Source organism: Haliotis rubra, unplaced genomic scaffold, assembly GCF_003918875.1.
Source record: "Haliotis rubra isolate DU_JTF1 unplaced genomic scaffold, ASM391887v1 Scf401, whole genome shotgun sequence".
NCBI classification, from domain to species: Eukaryota; Metazoa; Mollusca; class Gastropoda; order Lepetellida; family Haliotidae; genus Haliotis; species Haliotis rubra.
Genome location: NW_025767082.1, coordinates 236,544 through 253,522, shown reverse-complemented (window position 1 = coordinate 253,522; position 16,979 = coordinate 236,544). Strand labels below are relative to the sequence as shown.

General features: G+C 41.3%; 1 protein-coding gene across 1 annotated transcript in view; it reads left to right on the top strand.

Moving 5' to 3' along the window:
• The window catches only part of LOC124287574 (potassium voltage-gated channel subfamily KQT member 1-like), a 158,179-nt gene that overhangs the window by 119,719 nt on the left and 21,481 nt on the right, over positions 1-16,979 (top strand). The window contains exons 4-7 of the mRNA XM_046724064.1: positions 17-107; positions 4,105-4,231; positions 10,286-10,364; positions 11,757-11,850. Of these exons, the coding sequence (XP_046580020.1) occupies positions 17-107; positions 4,105-4,231; positions 10,286-10,364; positions 11,757-11,850 (391 nt within the window). The remainder of the gene's footprint in view (positions 1-16; positions 108-4,104; positions 4,232-10,285; positions 10,365-11,756; positions 11,851-16,979) is intronic.

The window sequence follows — 16,979 nt, the reverse complement described above, 5'->3', positions numbered from 1 at the left end:
GTGTTTTCTGTTTCAGCTTCATGATGGTGCTCATCTGCCTCATCTTCAGTGTCTTATCTACCATAGAGCAGTACACAGCCTTCGCCAACGAAACACTCTTCTGGATGGTATGTTCACATTTATACAAGACTTCATGCATATGTGAGGAACAATCTTTAAGGCAACCCCCATATTTATTTAGAAATGATAGGTAGAGTAATTATATTATGGACAAGTAGAGTAAGTTTAATGTCTAGTCCATTCCACACGGACATCGGTCATGCACAATATCTGGACATACTGGATTGTCTCCCCTGGTATTCTTAACCATTCTTTTGTTAAGGCATTCTGATGCAACTTCTAGTAAAGCTGAGGCTCGTTACACGCAAACCCTTCCCCCAGAACATCAAACAGTGACATGTCTGCTGATGTGGCTGGCCAGGATGGTGTTGGGACACCTTTGTGCCTCAGACAGATAACAGTAACACAAGCTCTGTGAGGATTTGTGCGGTTATTCTGGAGCTGAAAATTCTGACCTATTGGTCTGGGCAAATGGGATGAGTACTGGACATAGATAAGATTTGATCCACATAATGTTGATAGATCGTCAAATCTGTCCAGTTGTATGTGATGCCAACCCAGACAATGATCCTCCACCACCACCATGAACTGTTTCCAGAAATAACTGTTCTCCATTCCATCTCCAAACCACTGGTAAAGGACAGAGATTCATCAGGAAACATTGTGTATGTCCAATGCCGCTGTGTACAACCTCCAAACTGTTTTGCCCACAGAGCATTCCTCTCAAAGGACGTCATGATTTCAGACACCCCAATTTTGTATCATAGATGGATTCTTGTGGCAGTCCTCTAGGTGTGCTTCTGCTCTTGTGGAGAACTGAATCTGTGCCACATTGTAATGTTGCAACAACAGGACTAGCAAGAATGTTCAGCAACCGCCTGATGTGATTGTCCCTGAGAGCCATTAGAGACATCAAGAAAGTAGTTCTAAAAGAATATTGATTAATTACCAGATACAAGTGTTCTAAATAAAAGAATATTGATTAATTACCAGAGACAAGTGTTCTACAGGAGGCAACAAAGATATCAAGAAAGCAGTTCTAAAAGAATATTGATTAATTACCAGACACAAGTGTTCTACAAAAGGCAACAAAGATATCAAGAAAGAAGTTCTTAAAGAACATTGATTAATTACCAGACACAAGTGTTCTACAAAAGGCAACAAAGATATCAAGAAAGCAATTCTTAAAGAACATTGATTAATTACCAGACACAAGTGCTCTACAGGAGGCAACAAAGATATCAAGAAAGTAGTTCTAAAAGAATATTGAGTAATTACCAAATACAAGTGTTCTACAAAAGGCAACAAAGATATCAAGAAAGTAGTTCTTACAGAACATTGATTAATTACCAGACACAAGTGTTCAGCAAGAGCCAACAAAGCTATCAACAGAATTGTCTATAGAAATATTGATATATTCTCCTATAGATTGTTCAACAGGAGCCAAGAAGGTTGTCAAGGGAAGAAAGTAGACCATGAGAATATTGATCCTTGCCATGTATATGAGATTCAAGAATTCATATAATGGTAAAACTGCAAGTAAAAACTAAAGGAGCATGAATGACATAAAACATTGAGATCTATGACAGGGGAAGCATCCACCTTATTACCATAACTTCATCCATCAGATTACAATTGTATATCATGGGAGATATCAAATATTATAAGTTGTTCACTGGTCACGAGGGGGGGGCATGGGTTGATGTACCCTTGATGTTTGTTTATGTTGGCGAGGGAAACATAAACAAACATCGAGGGTACATCAACCCATGGGCCCCGAGGGACCAGTGAAGAACGTATTTATCTTGCCAAACACCTTAATGTTAATCTTGAATTGTTTGAAGCACGGGTACAAATGTTTTTGTAGCCATCGCTAGATTTTGCTGACAAGAAAAACTGATTTAGAGTTACCTCCCTTCCATCGATTTGCATTCGCAAAACATCGGTAATTTCCGTACATCATAGGTGATTCAATGTAATTTGAGATAAAGAATTACTACCATGAAGTACCAAATGAGTTGCCATTGACAGCGGGGTACATTGAAATGTACCTCGCTTGTAATAATAGAAGAGCGCGCTCAGCCAATCAGAAAGCGACATTTATGTGTGAGGGAAGATAAAATTTATTATTCCTTATTGCAAAACAAACATAAGATTTCCAAACCGGTTTCCTGGATGTAAGTACACATTGCCTGACAGTCCAGCTCTGCGTCCATGTGGACCTAGGGATGCTGGGATGGTTAGGTATTGTACCAAAGATGGTGAGTTAAGACAAGTTCCATTTCCTCAAGAAAGCTTCATTTCCTGACGACCAAATTAGGCCCAAATCGATGTTGTAATTGTCTGTTTAGACTCTCTGTGATTTGGATGTATAAAGAGACATTTTATGTAAGTTTTTATGGCAGTGTTGACCTTTAGTTGTAGACTTGATGGTAGTAAAGCAGGTGTGTGGACCTTATGGCCCCAGGTCTAGGAAAGAGTTGCATCATCACACGGCAACCTCGTCCAAACACAAACATTGTCTTCCCGGCTACACATGAACTCGTTTACCCAAATAGGTAAATGGATGACCACTGTGTTGGGCTGTTTGGAGCAGACTCATTGTCTTTAGCAACAGGAGATGTTTTGCTATGACGTCAAGAAAGCCTGTTCCAGATAAGATGTGCAATATCTTTGGCAACTTATCTTAATGCTGCAACCATGCTTTTAATCATTGCTAAAATATTTAATGGAGAAATCAGTTGAATGAGTTGATTCTGTAAGTAGAATTAACATGCCTTTTAGTTTGTTGGTTATACTTCAAGAATCCACATATTTGAATCATTTATCCCTCTTAAACCATACTATGGTTTATATATTTTTTCTCTATAATTTGACCTGTTATGAAATGTATATGTCAGTTCCTTTGTGTTATTTTGGTGTTACAAGGCTATCCAATTGCCCCTCATCACACACATGCACAGACAGTCAGACAGACACAGAGAGAGACATGCATGCACGCATGCACACACACGCACGCACGCACGCACACACACACACACACGCGCGCATGCACGCACGCACGCACACACACACACACACACATTTAGAACTGGTGGACTCTCCTGAAGAGGTTATTTACTTATTTCCGTAGAATGTATGTGTCTGTAGAATGACAGGGATGTCCACCAGGCTGACCAACCTGGTGATGAACTGCTGCAATCATGGTGTTTGTTTGTCTGATTGGACCTGTTCAGCTGAAGAAACCATTTAACTGGGCAACCCTGTATTAATGTAGGTTGGAAACAAATGAAGGTGTCAAGCTAGGCCACACATCTGTCAGTAATCCTGCTACTTGCACGACCTGGTGTCTAGCCTCATTTGTCTGTCTGTGACTACATCACACAGAGGGTCGCTGTGCAGGTTATCTGTTATGGAGAAACCACTCTGATCGGTTGATTCCCGTTCAACAAGCCCCAAGGAAACAAGTTGGTTCTACTTCTGGAATCAACACATGATTGAATCTCTGACTTTAACAATTTTTGGGTGATGTATGATTTCCTTGTAATTTTACAAAGAGACCAAGTTCCAGTGGTTTTATTTGTTAAAATGCACATTCAGCATGGCCAGTGAAATCTTGGCTCAGAGTCAGCTCACACAACCATAATATGACGTCAGCATAATCAGGGAGAGACTCTAGGCAGGGTTATAGTGTTGGCCAAGAAAACAGACTTAAGTTCTACCAAGGAAAGTAGTCCCAGGCAATCCCCTTGCCATAGAAAATCGTCCTGGCATGGATTTATATTGATAGGACAAACGTACCCTGCAAAAGAAATCTTATTTTTGCCAACAGTTTCAATAGAATAGAGTTTTACTTGAGAATGTCTCCCATGAAAACATTTGAAGGGAAATTGTTCTTGCCCCAAATTATGCCATCAAAGGTCAAAGTTTCACAGGCATTATTATCCCCGATCAAACATTCCAATAGGGGAAGTGTGTTTTGGGGGAAAATGTAACTATTTCACTTGTTGTTGAGAGTTTATATTTTTCTTTGATCAATTTCAGGAAATTGTGCTGGTTGTGTTCTTTGGGTTGGAGTACGTGATCCGGTTGTGGTCGGCCGGATGCCGCAGCAAGTACATGGGAGCTCGGGGACGATTACGATTTGCGCGGAAACCCATTTCAGTTATAGGTGAGTACCTGAGTTGAGGAAACAGTTGCCAGTTTCTTCCAGCCATCACAGGGAACTTCGGAAACATTTAGATCAGCCATTGAAGTATCTCAGGATCTATCTAAAAGAGAATAGCTGTGATTGGCCTTGTTTAGATTCTATACCCATTTGAATGATGTATGATGAAATTGGACATTGCAGTCTTTAAGAATCTGTTAACAGAGTACTTATGTGGAATTGAAGTGATACTGCCCTCGCTTGTGCTAGAGTTAGTACACAGCAGACCTCTACTGAAGCGGTGAATCTCGAGGATGGGGAATCAGTCTGCAAGACAGCTTTAGCTGAGCTTAATGAGGAAAACATACTGCCCTGTTTAAATGCATGTGGAAATTCCCCTTGATGCATGATTCAGAGAGCATTGACCACTATGTTTCATATCAATACCGGTGTACTCAATGTACAAGATCGGTCCAACTCATGATTAATGGCACCCAATCTCAATCTTAAACATTTACCTTCACGATTACAAAATGTGAACCGTGCTCAGTGGGAGCGGATGATCACTACATGCGTGAACTTTCATACCACTAAGAAGTAGTTGTGTGTATATTAGTCTTGTTGACTCACAGCTAATTGATATTTGATTATCAAACTGATTTGCTGTAGATTCATCCTTGAAGGGTGTAGGTTCTTTTGATGGTGGAAGTGCCTTGTTTACTCTCAGCATCTCTCACCACAAAGTAATTGAATTCCATGCGTGGATGTGATGCGCGATTAGATTTCACTTGACGTAGAAAGCTGAGGAAGTAGCGAAATCAATGGCTATTTGCTGGTACTTGAGTAAACATACCAATGGTGTTATAACAGTCAAATCTCACTCCAGTTTGTTTCATCTCAGTGGCTTCATAGACAGAGCTCTTCATTCCAGACAGACTTTTGAAAGAGTTCATGTCAACATAGTTTAGCCTGACAACTTATTCTGGGATGGTTTAGTTTTTGAAAAGCTTCCCCTTGAAACTATTTAGCAATCCTGGTCTTCAAAGTAAAATGTAAAGGTTCAGTGATGTAAGTATGTGGACTTATATACTTCTTAGTGAAATACTACATGATTTCTGTTCAATATACCTAGAACAAAACAAATGTGTTAAAGTAATGAATGGTGCCAGGGTTGAGTTGAAAATAACACACAAAAAAACCCGTAAGCAGAAACATCTGTAGGATGGTTAGAAATGTGATGGTGATGGTTAAGGATGGGGTGTGAAGGTGGGGTTGGGGTGTGGTGGTGGTTGAGGATGGGGTGTGAAGGTGGGGTTGTGGTGTGAAGGTGGTGGTTGAGGATGGGGTGTGAAGGTGGCGTTGGGGGTGTGAAGGTGGTGGTTGATGATGGGGTGTGAAGGTGGGGTTGGGGTTTGAGGGGTGGTGGTTGAGGATGGGGTGTGAAGGTGGGGTTGGTGTGTGAAAGGTGGTGGTTGAGGATGGGGTGTGAAGATGGGGTTGAGGTGGTGGTTGAGGATGGGGTGTGAAAGGTGGGGTTGGGATGTGAAGGTGGTGGGTTGAGGCTGGGGTGTGAAAGGTGGTGTTGGGATGTGAAGGTGGTGGTTGAAGATGGGGTGTGAAGGTGGGGTTGGTGTGTGAAGGTGGTGGTTGAGGATGGGGTGTGAAGGTGGGGTTGGGGGTTTGAGGGTGGTGGTTGAGGATGGGGTGTGAAAGATGGGGTTGGGGTTTGAGGTTGGTGGTTGAGGATGGGGTGTGAAGATGGGGGTGGGGATGTGAAAGGTGGTGGTTGAGGATGGGGTGTGAAGGTGGGGTTGGGGTGTTAAGGTGGTGGTTGAGGATGGGGTGTGAAGGTGAGGTTTGGGATGTGAAGGTGGTGGTTGAGGATGGGGTGTGAAGGTGGGGTTGGTGTGTGTGGAAGGTGGTGGTTGAGGATGGGGTGTGAAGGTGGGGTTGGGGTGTGAGGGTGGTGGTTGAGGATGGGGTGTGAAGGTGGGGTTGGGGTGTGAAGGTGGTGGTTGAGGATGGGGTGTGAAGGTGGGGTTGGGATGTGAAGGTGGTGGTTGAGGATGGGGTGTGAAGGTGGGGTTGGGTGGTGGTTGAGGATGGGGTGGTGTGGGTGTTGTGTGAAGGTGGTGGTTGAGGATGGGATGTGAGAAGGTGGGGTTGGTGTGTGAAAGGTGGTGGTTGAGGATGGGGTGTGAAAGGTGGGGTGGTGTGAGGATGGGATGGGGTGTGAAAGGTGGGGTTGGGATGTGTGAAGGTGGTGGTTGAGGATGGGGTGTGAAAGGTGGGGTTGTGGTGTGAAAGGTGGTGGTTGAGATGGGGTGTGAAGGTGGGGTTGGGGTGTGAAAGGTGGTGGTTGAGGATGGGAGTGTGTGGTTTGAAGGTGGTGGTTGAGGATTAGGTCTGGTGTTGAAAGGTGGGGTTGATAGGTGGGGTGTGCTGTGAAGGTTAGGGTTGTGGGAAAGAGGTGGGGTTGGGGGTGTGAAAGGTAGGGTTGGGGTTTGAGGGGTTGTGAGGATGAGGGTGGGGGTGGGGTATAAAGGGGAGTATAAAAGGTGGTGTATATGAAGGTGGAGTTTGTGGTTTGGGTGTGAAGGTGGGGTGTTAGAGTGGCGTGTGAGGATGTGGTTTGAGGATAGGATGTGAGGGTGGGGTTAGAAGGTGTGGATTGGGGTAGGAGTGTGAAGATATGGGGTTTTAGGTTGGGATGTGAGGGTGGTGGTTGAGGCGGTGTAACAATGGGATTTGGGGTTGGGGTGTGAAGGTGGAGTTTGAGAGTGTGGTGGATGAGTATAGGGTATGAGGTCAGTGAGTGAGGGTGGGGTTTGATGATAGGGTATAAAGGTTAAAGATAGTATGTGAAAGTGGGGTTGGGGTGTGAAGGTGGGTTTGATGGTGGTGGTTGAGGAGGAGGTGTGAGGATAGGGATTAAGGGTGGGGAGTGAGGCTGTAGTTGGAGGGTGAGGTATGAGGGTGCTGGTTGCGATGTAAGAGGATAGGAGGGGGAGAGAAAGGGTGGCGGGAGCGGAATGTTTGTTGGTGGATGAGGTTAAGGGGCAGAGCTAACAACAGAATTTCAGCAAGATAAAAATGACAAGAATCCTTTTGACTTTTACAAACATTACCATTCTATTGTTTTTCAAGTAGATTCAGTTTAAGTTAGTTTTGCTAAAAGAATAACAGTTGACTGACATGACAATGGTGACTGTCAGATGAGATGGGCCTGCATACTGGTGAGGTGATCATAGCACATTGACAGTCTTCACAGGCATTTAGATGATGGGTATAATCTGGGCAAGGAGTATCATGGGAAACAGCTTCTTTACTGTACAGACATATGAGGTGATGTAGGGGCAAGACGTAGCCCTGAAACACTGCATATGTATAATACAGAAGTTGTTATCCATTTTGTGGTCATGAATACAGTATTAACACCACAAGTCTTAAGTGTTCCAAATCGGTGAGACAGAAAGCCCTAGTGGCCTGTATGTTTGTCAAGTCAGACAGTGCCATTTCAAGGCTAGATAAGCGCCATGCTGATTCCAACGGTGACTGAATTGAAAATGATATATTCTGGCGTAGAAAGACGAGTGTATGTCTAAACTTAATTATCATAGCCGTAGCAGTGCAACAGCTTCTAAGAGAGTTTGATCTGAAGACCTAAATGTTGACTTGGATTGGAATGAGACCGTCTGCTTCCACCATTAGCAAGAAATGAGACCCACCACAGTGAAGCCAAACTTACTTGTAAAGAAGTGCAGTTAATCCTAAGAAAATTGTGAGCTTCGGTGTCAGGTGCTGCGTGAGAGGCATCAGCATTACAACATCGTCATGTCCACGGTAGATGCCACTGACACCACAGCTTTGATGATACATGTCTTCCATGCAGGGGATATCTCCTTCACGCTCATCTGTGCATTGTACTGGGGTTGACAGTGTCATGGTACATGGGGTTGACAGTGTCATGGTACTGGGGCTGACAGTGTCATGGTACTGGGGCTGACATTATCATGGTACATAGGCTGACAGGGTCATGGTACTGGGGCTGACAGGGTTGTGGTACTGGGGCTGACAGTGTCATGGTACTGGGGCTGACAGTGTCATTGTACTGGGGCTGACAGTGTCATGGTACTGGGGCTGACAGTGTCATGGTACTGGGGCTGACATTATACTGGGGGTATCATGGTACTGGGGCTGACAGGGTCATGGTACTGGGGCTGACAGGGTTGTGGTACAGGGGCTGACAGTGTCATGGTACTCGGGCTGACAGTGTCATTGTACTCGGGCTGACAGTGTCATGGTACAGGGGCTGACAGTGTCATTGTATTGAGACTAAAAGTGTCATGGTACAGGGGCTGACAGTGTCATTGTATTGAGACTGAAAGTGTCATGGTACTGGGGCTGACAGGGTTGTGGTACAGGGGATGACAGTGTCATGGTACAGGGATGACAGTGTCATGGTACTCGGGCTGACAGTGTCATTGTACTCGGGCTGACAGTGTCATGGTACAGGGGCTGACAGTGTCATTGTATTGAGACTAAAAGTGTCATGGTACAGGGGCTGACAGTGTCATTGTATTGAGACTGAAAGTGTCATGGTACTGGGGCTGACAGGGTCATGGTACTGGGGCTGACAGTGTCATTGTACTGGGGCTGACAGTGTCATGGTACAGGGGCTGACAGTGTCATTGTATTGAGACTAACAGTGTCATGGTACAGGGGCTGACAGTGTCATTGTATTGAGACTAAAAGTGTCATGGTACAGGGACTGAAAGTGTCGTGGGCTGACATCCTCAGCAGTGAAGTGTATTTTATGTGCATCCCATCAGAAATGATAGGCGTTCCCCTTATGCCACTAAAGCTTTGTTTTTTAGTTGACTTCCCCATTTCCGTTTCTTTATTCTGTTATCACTTTCTTACCGGCTACTTAGCACTTTCAGTCTTGAGCGTGATCTAACTGGATGACTGGCGTTAACCACATATCTTTCAAATACATTTAGACCTACTGTGGCAGCAACTGTGTCCAGGTTTTCATGAGGGTCCTGATTTTGAAGATCAGACGTCAGATTGTCTGTAAACATTTGTGTCTTCAGTCAGTATTATTTGGGCTGAGTGATTTAAAAAATGTGAATTGTGGAAAAGGTGTCACAGGTGTAATACAAATGTGAAATCGTTTTTTGTGTGAATGTGGAATATCAGTTTGTATACAGGGAAACATTAGGGCACCTGTTTCTAATTTTGTTTAATTACTGCAGTTTGTGTTTTGCAAATACTAAACACTGAATGGTATTCATGTTTCACTAGATCAATTATATACTGCTTTTAGCAGCTGCAATAAACAGTAGTTAAAATTTTGTTAAGCAGATTATTATGGAAATTTTATTATTAATTTTTTTATGAATGAATTATTATTTAAATTTGAGTCTGACAATGTGGACTGTTTATTAAACACATGTTTAAACATGTGTTTGTGAACAGATTTGTTTATTCACACAATACTGTGGTATGAATTAAATACTGATAACTGTTACATTAAACAGCATCATTAATGGTTGAGTATACATTATATACAGTTATAATGAACTCAGAGGGAACACCCACAAATATCAAATCTTTGAAGGGCATTTAGAAGTGGAATACATCGGAGATGCAAGATTTTATGGATGTCAACTTCTTTATTGTGAATAACACGACGTTTCGGCGTGTATGCACGCTTCTTCCACATGATGAAGGAGCAAGCATACACTCCGAAACGTCGTGTTATTCACAATAAAGAAGTTGACATCCATAAATCTTGCTTTTCCTACCCACAAATATTACAGTCTCTAAGGCTCAGGCATCTCAAAAGTAATGCCCATATTTGGGGCAGGGCATGAAAAAATGAACATTGTTTTGTGAAAGTTAAAGTGCTTTGGCTTTTGGCTTTCCAGGGAGATAAACTGTGCTGTGACATTGGACGGCCATCCAAAATATGACTAGCATTGGGGAAGGGTCGTTATGTTTAGTGCTTTAAAAACTCTGAGCTGTCCTGTAATTAATGACCAGTCTCTTATATGTTTTATTTGTTTGTTTCAGATTTCCTTGTAGTTATCGCATCTATAGTGGTTCTCTCAGTAGGCTCAAACGGCCAGGTGTTCGCCACCTCTGCCATCAGGTGAGACATGCACAAGACACACCTGTACTGACTAACAATCTCAATAAGTGCCATACTTTTACAAACACCTGTTTAGTTGTTGAGATGTCTGAGTATCATGAATACCTGGTGCTAACCAAGACAATACAGGACAGATAATATCAACAACAGTGTATTGTCACGACATCCCTGATGAGTCAAGAATGGGTGTGCTCTGATTTATTCTTCTGTGCCATTGTGCTGCCAGAGTTACATTAAATGACATACACCATCATGTACTTACTCACTCACACACTGAAGCAGTGGTCTGGTTATAGCCATGTAGCCCATGTATCCTCACAATGTCTTTACCACTCACTCACTCACTCACTCACTGGCCCACCCACTCACTCTCCTTCCCACTCACTCAGACACTGAAGCAGTGGTCTGGTTATAGCCATGTAGCCCATGTATCCTTACAATGTCTTTCTCACTCACTCATTCACTCTCCTTCCCACTCACTCACACACTGAAGCAGTGGTCTGGTTATAGCCATGTAGCCCATGTATCCTCACAATGTCTCTCCCACTCCCCCACTCACTCACTCACTCACTGACCCACCCACTCACTCACTCTCCTTCCCACTCTCTCACTCACTCTCCCTCCCACTTATTCTCCTTCCCACTCACTCACTCTCCTCTCCTCCTCACTCACTCACTCCCTTCCCACTCTCCTCACTCACTCACTCTCCTTCCCTTCCCACTCAATCACTCCAACTCCTCTCTCCTCCCACTCACTCCTCCTACTAAAAGTCAGGCTTGTATCAATACACTTCCCACTCACTCATCACCAACCAACTCTCTCCCTCCCACTCACTCACTCACTCACTTTCCTTCCCACTCAATCACCAACCAACTCACTCTCCCTCACACTCACTCAATGAAGCAGTATCCTACTAAAAGTCAGGCAGTCCATATATCAATACACTGTCTTTCCTTTCCACTCACTCACTCACTCATTCACTCTCCCTCGCACTCACTCACTGAAGCAGTATCCTACTAAAAGTCAGGCAGTCCATGTATCAATACACTGTCTTTCCTTTCCACTCACTCACTCACTCACTCACTCTCCCTCGCACTCACTCACTCACTCACTCACTCACTCACATTTTGCCAACATGGTGCCAGTGTGGGACATAGAAATGTTTGCCGACTAGAGTGAACTGGCACCTGTACTTCTGCAGAGTTCATTTAGTTTTTATTGCATTTCTAGTCTAGATGTTTTTCCATCATGTGTTAATGACAAAAGATTTTCTTCTGTGTTCCTTGATACAATAGCCTTACCTTGCGACAGAAGGTTCATCTCAGTAAGTGGTTTATTTATTTATGTTTGTATGCCTACCTTGTATTGAAACTTACTGTGTTGTGTTTACAGAGGAGTGAGGTTCCTGCAGATTCTGCGTTTGCACGTGGACCGACAGGGCGGCACCTGGCGTCTACTAGGCTCTGTAGTGTACATACATAGACAGGTACGTCATCAGCAACACGTTAAACATTAAACACTTCTCCCTTCACACATAAACACATCCCAGACATGTATTCAACAAAGTTAGAACCTTTGGTTTATTCCACAGAATAAATTTATGAAACGACTTTCACAATGTTTACATTGACTGGCAGTCTATACAATCTACTCACTGCAAACTGCTTTCTGCTTTGAATAGTGGGGTCGTCTTATAGACGGTCATATACGGTAAGCAGAAATATTTTATTTCTTGTTTTACGTGTATTTGGCAGGAAGAGAAAAACATATTTAAAAAATCACTTGTCAAAGTAATATTCCATTTAAATACTAAAAGTGTTTTACTTTTGTCAATTTAGGAAGTGTATATAGGGAAAATATCAGTCTAAAAAAAATGTTCATGTAAGTTTACATTTTTGGCCAATAAAAACATTAGAATTTTATTTTTTAGTGGTGAAAATTTTAATTTCTCAGTTCAAAACTAGGCATTGTGCATTATTTTCATAATGGACATTTCAGTATGACCTTCCTCTTGACCTGACTAGTGAGTTATGCCTGATAGGGGCGGTGGGATACCCCAGTGGTGGAAGTATTCAGTGTCACGCCAAGACCTGGACTCGATAGGGCTCACATTGAAGGCAGCACTGACATCTGTATGTTTACCAACATAAACCTTAAAGTCTTTTAACATGAACCTTACATGTGACTTGAGTCTGCTTTTTAAAAAAATACCACATTTCCTTGGAGGTTGCCCAAAGCATGCACCAGTCCACAAATTGCTTATTAAACTTTTTTTCTTTCATTAACACAATGTTACGCCTTGCGTATTGAAACCATAAATTGTTTTCAGGCAGTGTTCTCCATTCTCTATTTAAACTGAGGTGCCTCTGATTGTCTATATTGGTCAATATTTCAATTTAGAACATTGTCAGGTTTAAAATGAGTTTGGAATGCTATTGTTTTATGAGGCCAGTGGAGATTTTGCATACCAGTATTCAGATGAGGAAATATTTTGTGAAATTTAAACATCTAAATTTCAATGATTGAGTATGGTTTTACAAGTCTTTTAGCAATACTGCAGCAGTATTGACGCAATAATACACCTGGGCCTACCAGAAATGGCCTTCCTTTAAGTATGTTCAATGCTGAACATATGCCAGTCAAGAGCAGGACTCATGTACCAGTGTGTCGTTGTGTGTGTTGGCAGAGAGGCATGGGCCAAGCTGTCTCACCAACAGCTCAGGATGTATTTGTAGCCAATTTTAGGTCAGCTTAATGGTTATGGTTTTATGATAGATATACATTTCAGATAGTGAATTTTACGTAATATGGACATGATTAAGTAGAACTTTAGATATAGTAGATTAAGCAAATATATGGAAACAAACTTCAAAACTGACTTGAAATAATTCATTCAAAGTTTCCTTCAATAAGACAGGCTTACCAGTTGTGATGCATCATTCAATCAGCTGTTACCCTATACATGTGTGGTGATTGTTGAAATGAGCATCATTAAATCAGCTGTTATGCTATACATGTGCAGTGATTGTTGAAATGAGCAATTGACCAATGCAATGATTGATTGATTGAAATCATGATCGCCCACTAGCCCTGTACATGATGATTGATCATTGATTGATCAACTACACTGTACATGTACAAGTATTGATTGACATCAATGATGGCCCAATTACCCTGTACATCTGCAATGATTTATGGAAATCCATGGTTGATGACCCTGTACACATGAAGTGATTGTTTGAAGTGTCAGTAAGCAGATATATACTTCATTCAGATGTCAAGCTGTACGGGTGCTCCAGGTCGAGGCTGGTCAATTGTTGTCATAGGATTATTTCAACATATGAAATACGCTTATGGCCCTTGATTTTTATTTTGGAAACAGATAAGTAGAAATAATCAACATTTAAAGGTGAAAACCATCACTTTTTAATGCCTCTTGAAATCTCCTATTTGAATCTCATTTAGAAGTGATGTACATAAGGAAGAGAGTTTTATGGATGTCAGCTTCTTGTAAGGAACACTGTCAGAGTATACTTACTCCTTCATCAGGTCAATGAATGGTATGAGGCAGGAGGCATATATATACAAATGTAAAAACAACAAAAGTAATAAGACAACAAAGATGCAGGCTAACTATGGAAACCAACAGTTAACTGGCGTTGATAGGTTATTGGCAAAAAACAAATGGAAGCCAGCACTTAACAGTTACTTAGTATTGAGAAGTTGACATCCGTAAAACTCCCTTATACTTGAAATCTCAGTCAGTACAGGTGGTTCAGAAAGAGTTGCTTCCCTTGACATGTGATGATCTGCTGATACTTAGTTTAAACCCAGCATTATGATATTTGGTTGGTCAGCACCACACCTATGTATTTCAACAGGGACAAAAGCTGGTGATTGGTGTCACTGCACCTGGTAACTTCACCAGTTACACGACCTAAAGGATACATTACCTGAGGGAGTTTTGTTCAGTTTGGCAGAATTTCTGTGTGAATGTTTACTATCAAGGCACACATTCAGCACAGCTGATTCTCATCATCTCAAACAAATTAATTCTGCCTTCATCTTGAACAAATTGATCATATCTCAAAAATCTACTTTATGTTAAAGGAACAAGCTCCAGTGTGTCCATCTCATTTCAGGCGACTAAGTGAATGAAGGATGTATAATTAACAATGCCAAAAGCACTTTTACATCTGTGCAAGCGTGTGTGTATGTGTGTGTGTGAGAGAGAGAGAGGACAGCTGACCACTCACTGTGACATAAGCTTACTCATGTTTCCAGTCAAGAGCACTAATATTGGATTTAGAAGTTGTGTCTGGCATCTTGCTGTTTTCCTTGTTCGTGTGTAACCTAAGTAGAGTGGCCATAAAATAATGTTTATATATATGTATCATCCCTTTTGTTGTTACCTAAATTAAGGAAACTTTGGTAGAGTGGGTATGGTGCAATGAAAAATAGAAATAAAACAGATTCTGAAAAGCTCTCTGTGTCATTTCAAAAACCTTATCTTCATGTATCTAAACACATTGTTAGTTATATGCATGATATATAGTTTATGAATATAAATTTTTAAAGTTATTTTCAGATCAGTCCATTATGTTTTCTTGACTTTTCTTGCTTCCAATCAGCAGTTTATTTGAAAATATAGTCCTGATGAATGGAAATAGACTGGCCTGGTGTTTTGTATCATTATATGGAAGGACTGACATTCCTGTTTATTGTATAAACAGAGTGAAAGTTGCTGTCAATGCTATAGTCTGTTTGCAGTGAAAACGTACCGATGAATTTCACTTTAAACAAAAACGTAAATCAAATAAAGTGAAATTAAAAGTGCGAATCCTCATGATTTTACCTTGCCAATTGCACATTTAAGTCTCAGATTTTTATTCAACTTAAGATATAAGCTGTTTAACAAACGATCATAGTTTCAAATCGCTATTATTGGTTTGTATTACAAGGGGGTATGCACATTAAATGAAACACCGAGTAGATTAGGGTTGGTCTAAGTTAACGCTCATCACGTACTGCACATGCATTTGTATCACTGTTCCAATTACTGCGTTTACTCCCTTGTAATACAAACTGATATTAGCGATTTGCATCTATGATCGTCTGTTAAACAACTTTCATCCTAAGTTGAATAAAATTCTGAAATTTAAATGTTTAATTGGCAAGGTAAAATTATGAGGATTCGCAATCTTAATTTCATTTTATTTGATTTACTTTTTTGTTTAAAGTGAAATTCATCGGTACGTTTTCACTGCAAACAGACTATAGAAAGGCTTCTCTACAATGACCTGTCCCAGATTCTGTATGACTCATATATTCTGTAAAAGAACTGATTGAATGGAGACATATTGACAGTAGATGAGTTTTGAAGAAAAATATAATAGCACACTCATTTAGAGAACACATGTTGATTTAGCAGCTGACAGAGTTGTTTGTACAAGATGGTGGCTAGTGACCACCATTATCCTTTGTACGGAGGTCTCCTTTATTCGATATTATCCTTGAAGTCATTGCCCTGGTAGAGTGCCTCTATTGTCATCATAATCGCTCATGTTTTGTTCGTGTGGTTTTCCTTGGGGGGAAATAATGGAATTGGGATATTCTTCGAAATTAGATTTGTCTGAAATGGTATTTGTCGAGGCTGTATGCTGTTCCTTACATGACAGCTCTCAAAACAGAACATGAAAAACGTGTCTCCTAAAAAGAACTGTATTTGGACTGGTGCTGTGTTTTCGCGAGGGTTACAACTAATTTGCCCAGTGGGAAGGAAGCATTTTAGATTTAATAACATGCAGGAAATAGAAATATGTTATGGAATCTCAGGCACGAACAGGCTCATTTCCCCTCCAGTGTGGAGGCTGTAGGTTTTTCAGATTAGGCACCGCGAACGTCAAGATATATGGAAGTGAAGAAAAAAATGTTTTCCAGTAGTGATTATTTTCAAGCTCAGATGTTGGTAAAACTGACCTTTTTATAATTGAAGTCTTTGTCCGAGTTAATTCAGTTTAAAACATTGTTATACTAACACCACAAACATATTAAAGGTCATAATATCAGATGTTGTAGGAACCGTGAGTATTTGGGTCATACGGAACTAGATGTGGACATTGCGATATGAAATTAAATCTCTGTGTATGACAGATTAACATTTGGTAACACTGCAGCAGACCAACACGAGTTGTGTGATTCAGGATTAAACTGAATGTAACAGAGGATCGCGGCTGTTGGACATCTAACCCTGAGCAAGTCTTTAGCTGTGTTTAACATGAAGGCCGTTCTCTGTAAAATATATGTCAAGATTGTCTAGATAATTTCATTTTCTAAGAAACCAGAACAAGAGATGTGACAGGACTGCTGGAGTTGGGGATGTAGCTCAGTGGTAGAGCTTAACACTATTTTCAAAGATAATGGGTTTATGTTTATGTGAAGGAAGTAATATTGCATGTTTATGTATCAGGGATGTCTGATTAGTTAGCCATTTTGTAGACTGGGTATCAAATTCCTTGAAGGAAATGTTAGCCATTTTGTAAATTGGGTGGGCAATTCCTTGAAAGAAATATTAACCACTCAATATACTGAATGTCGATTCCTTGTAGGAAGGAA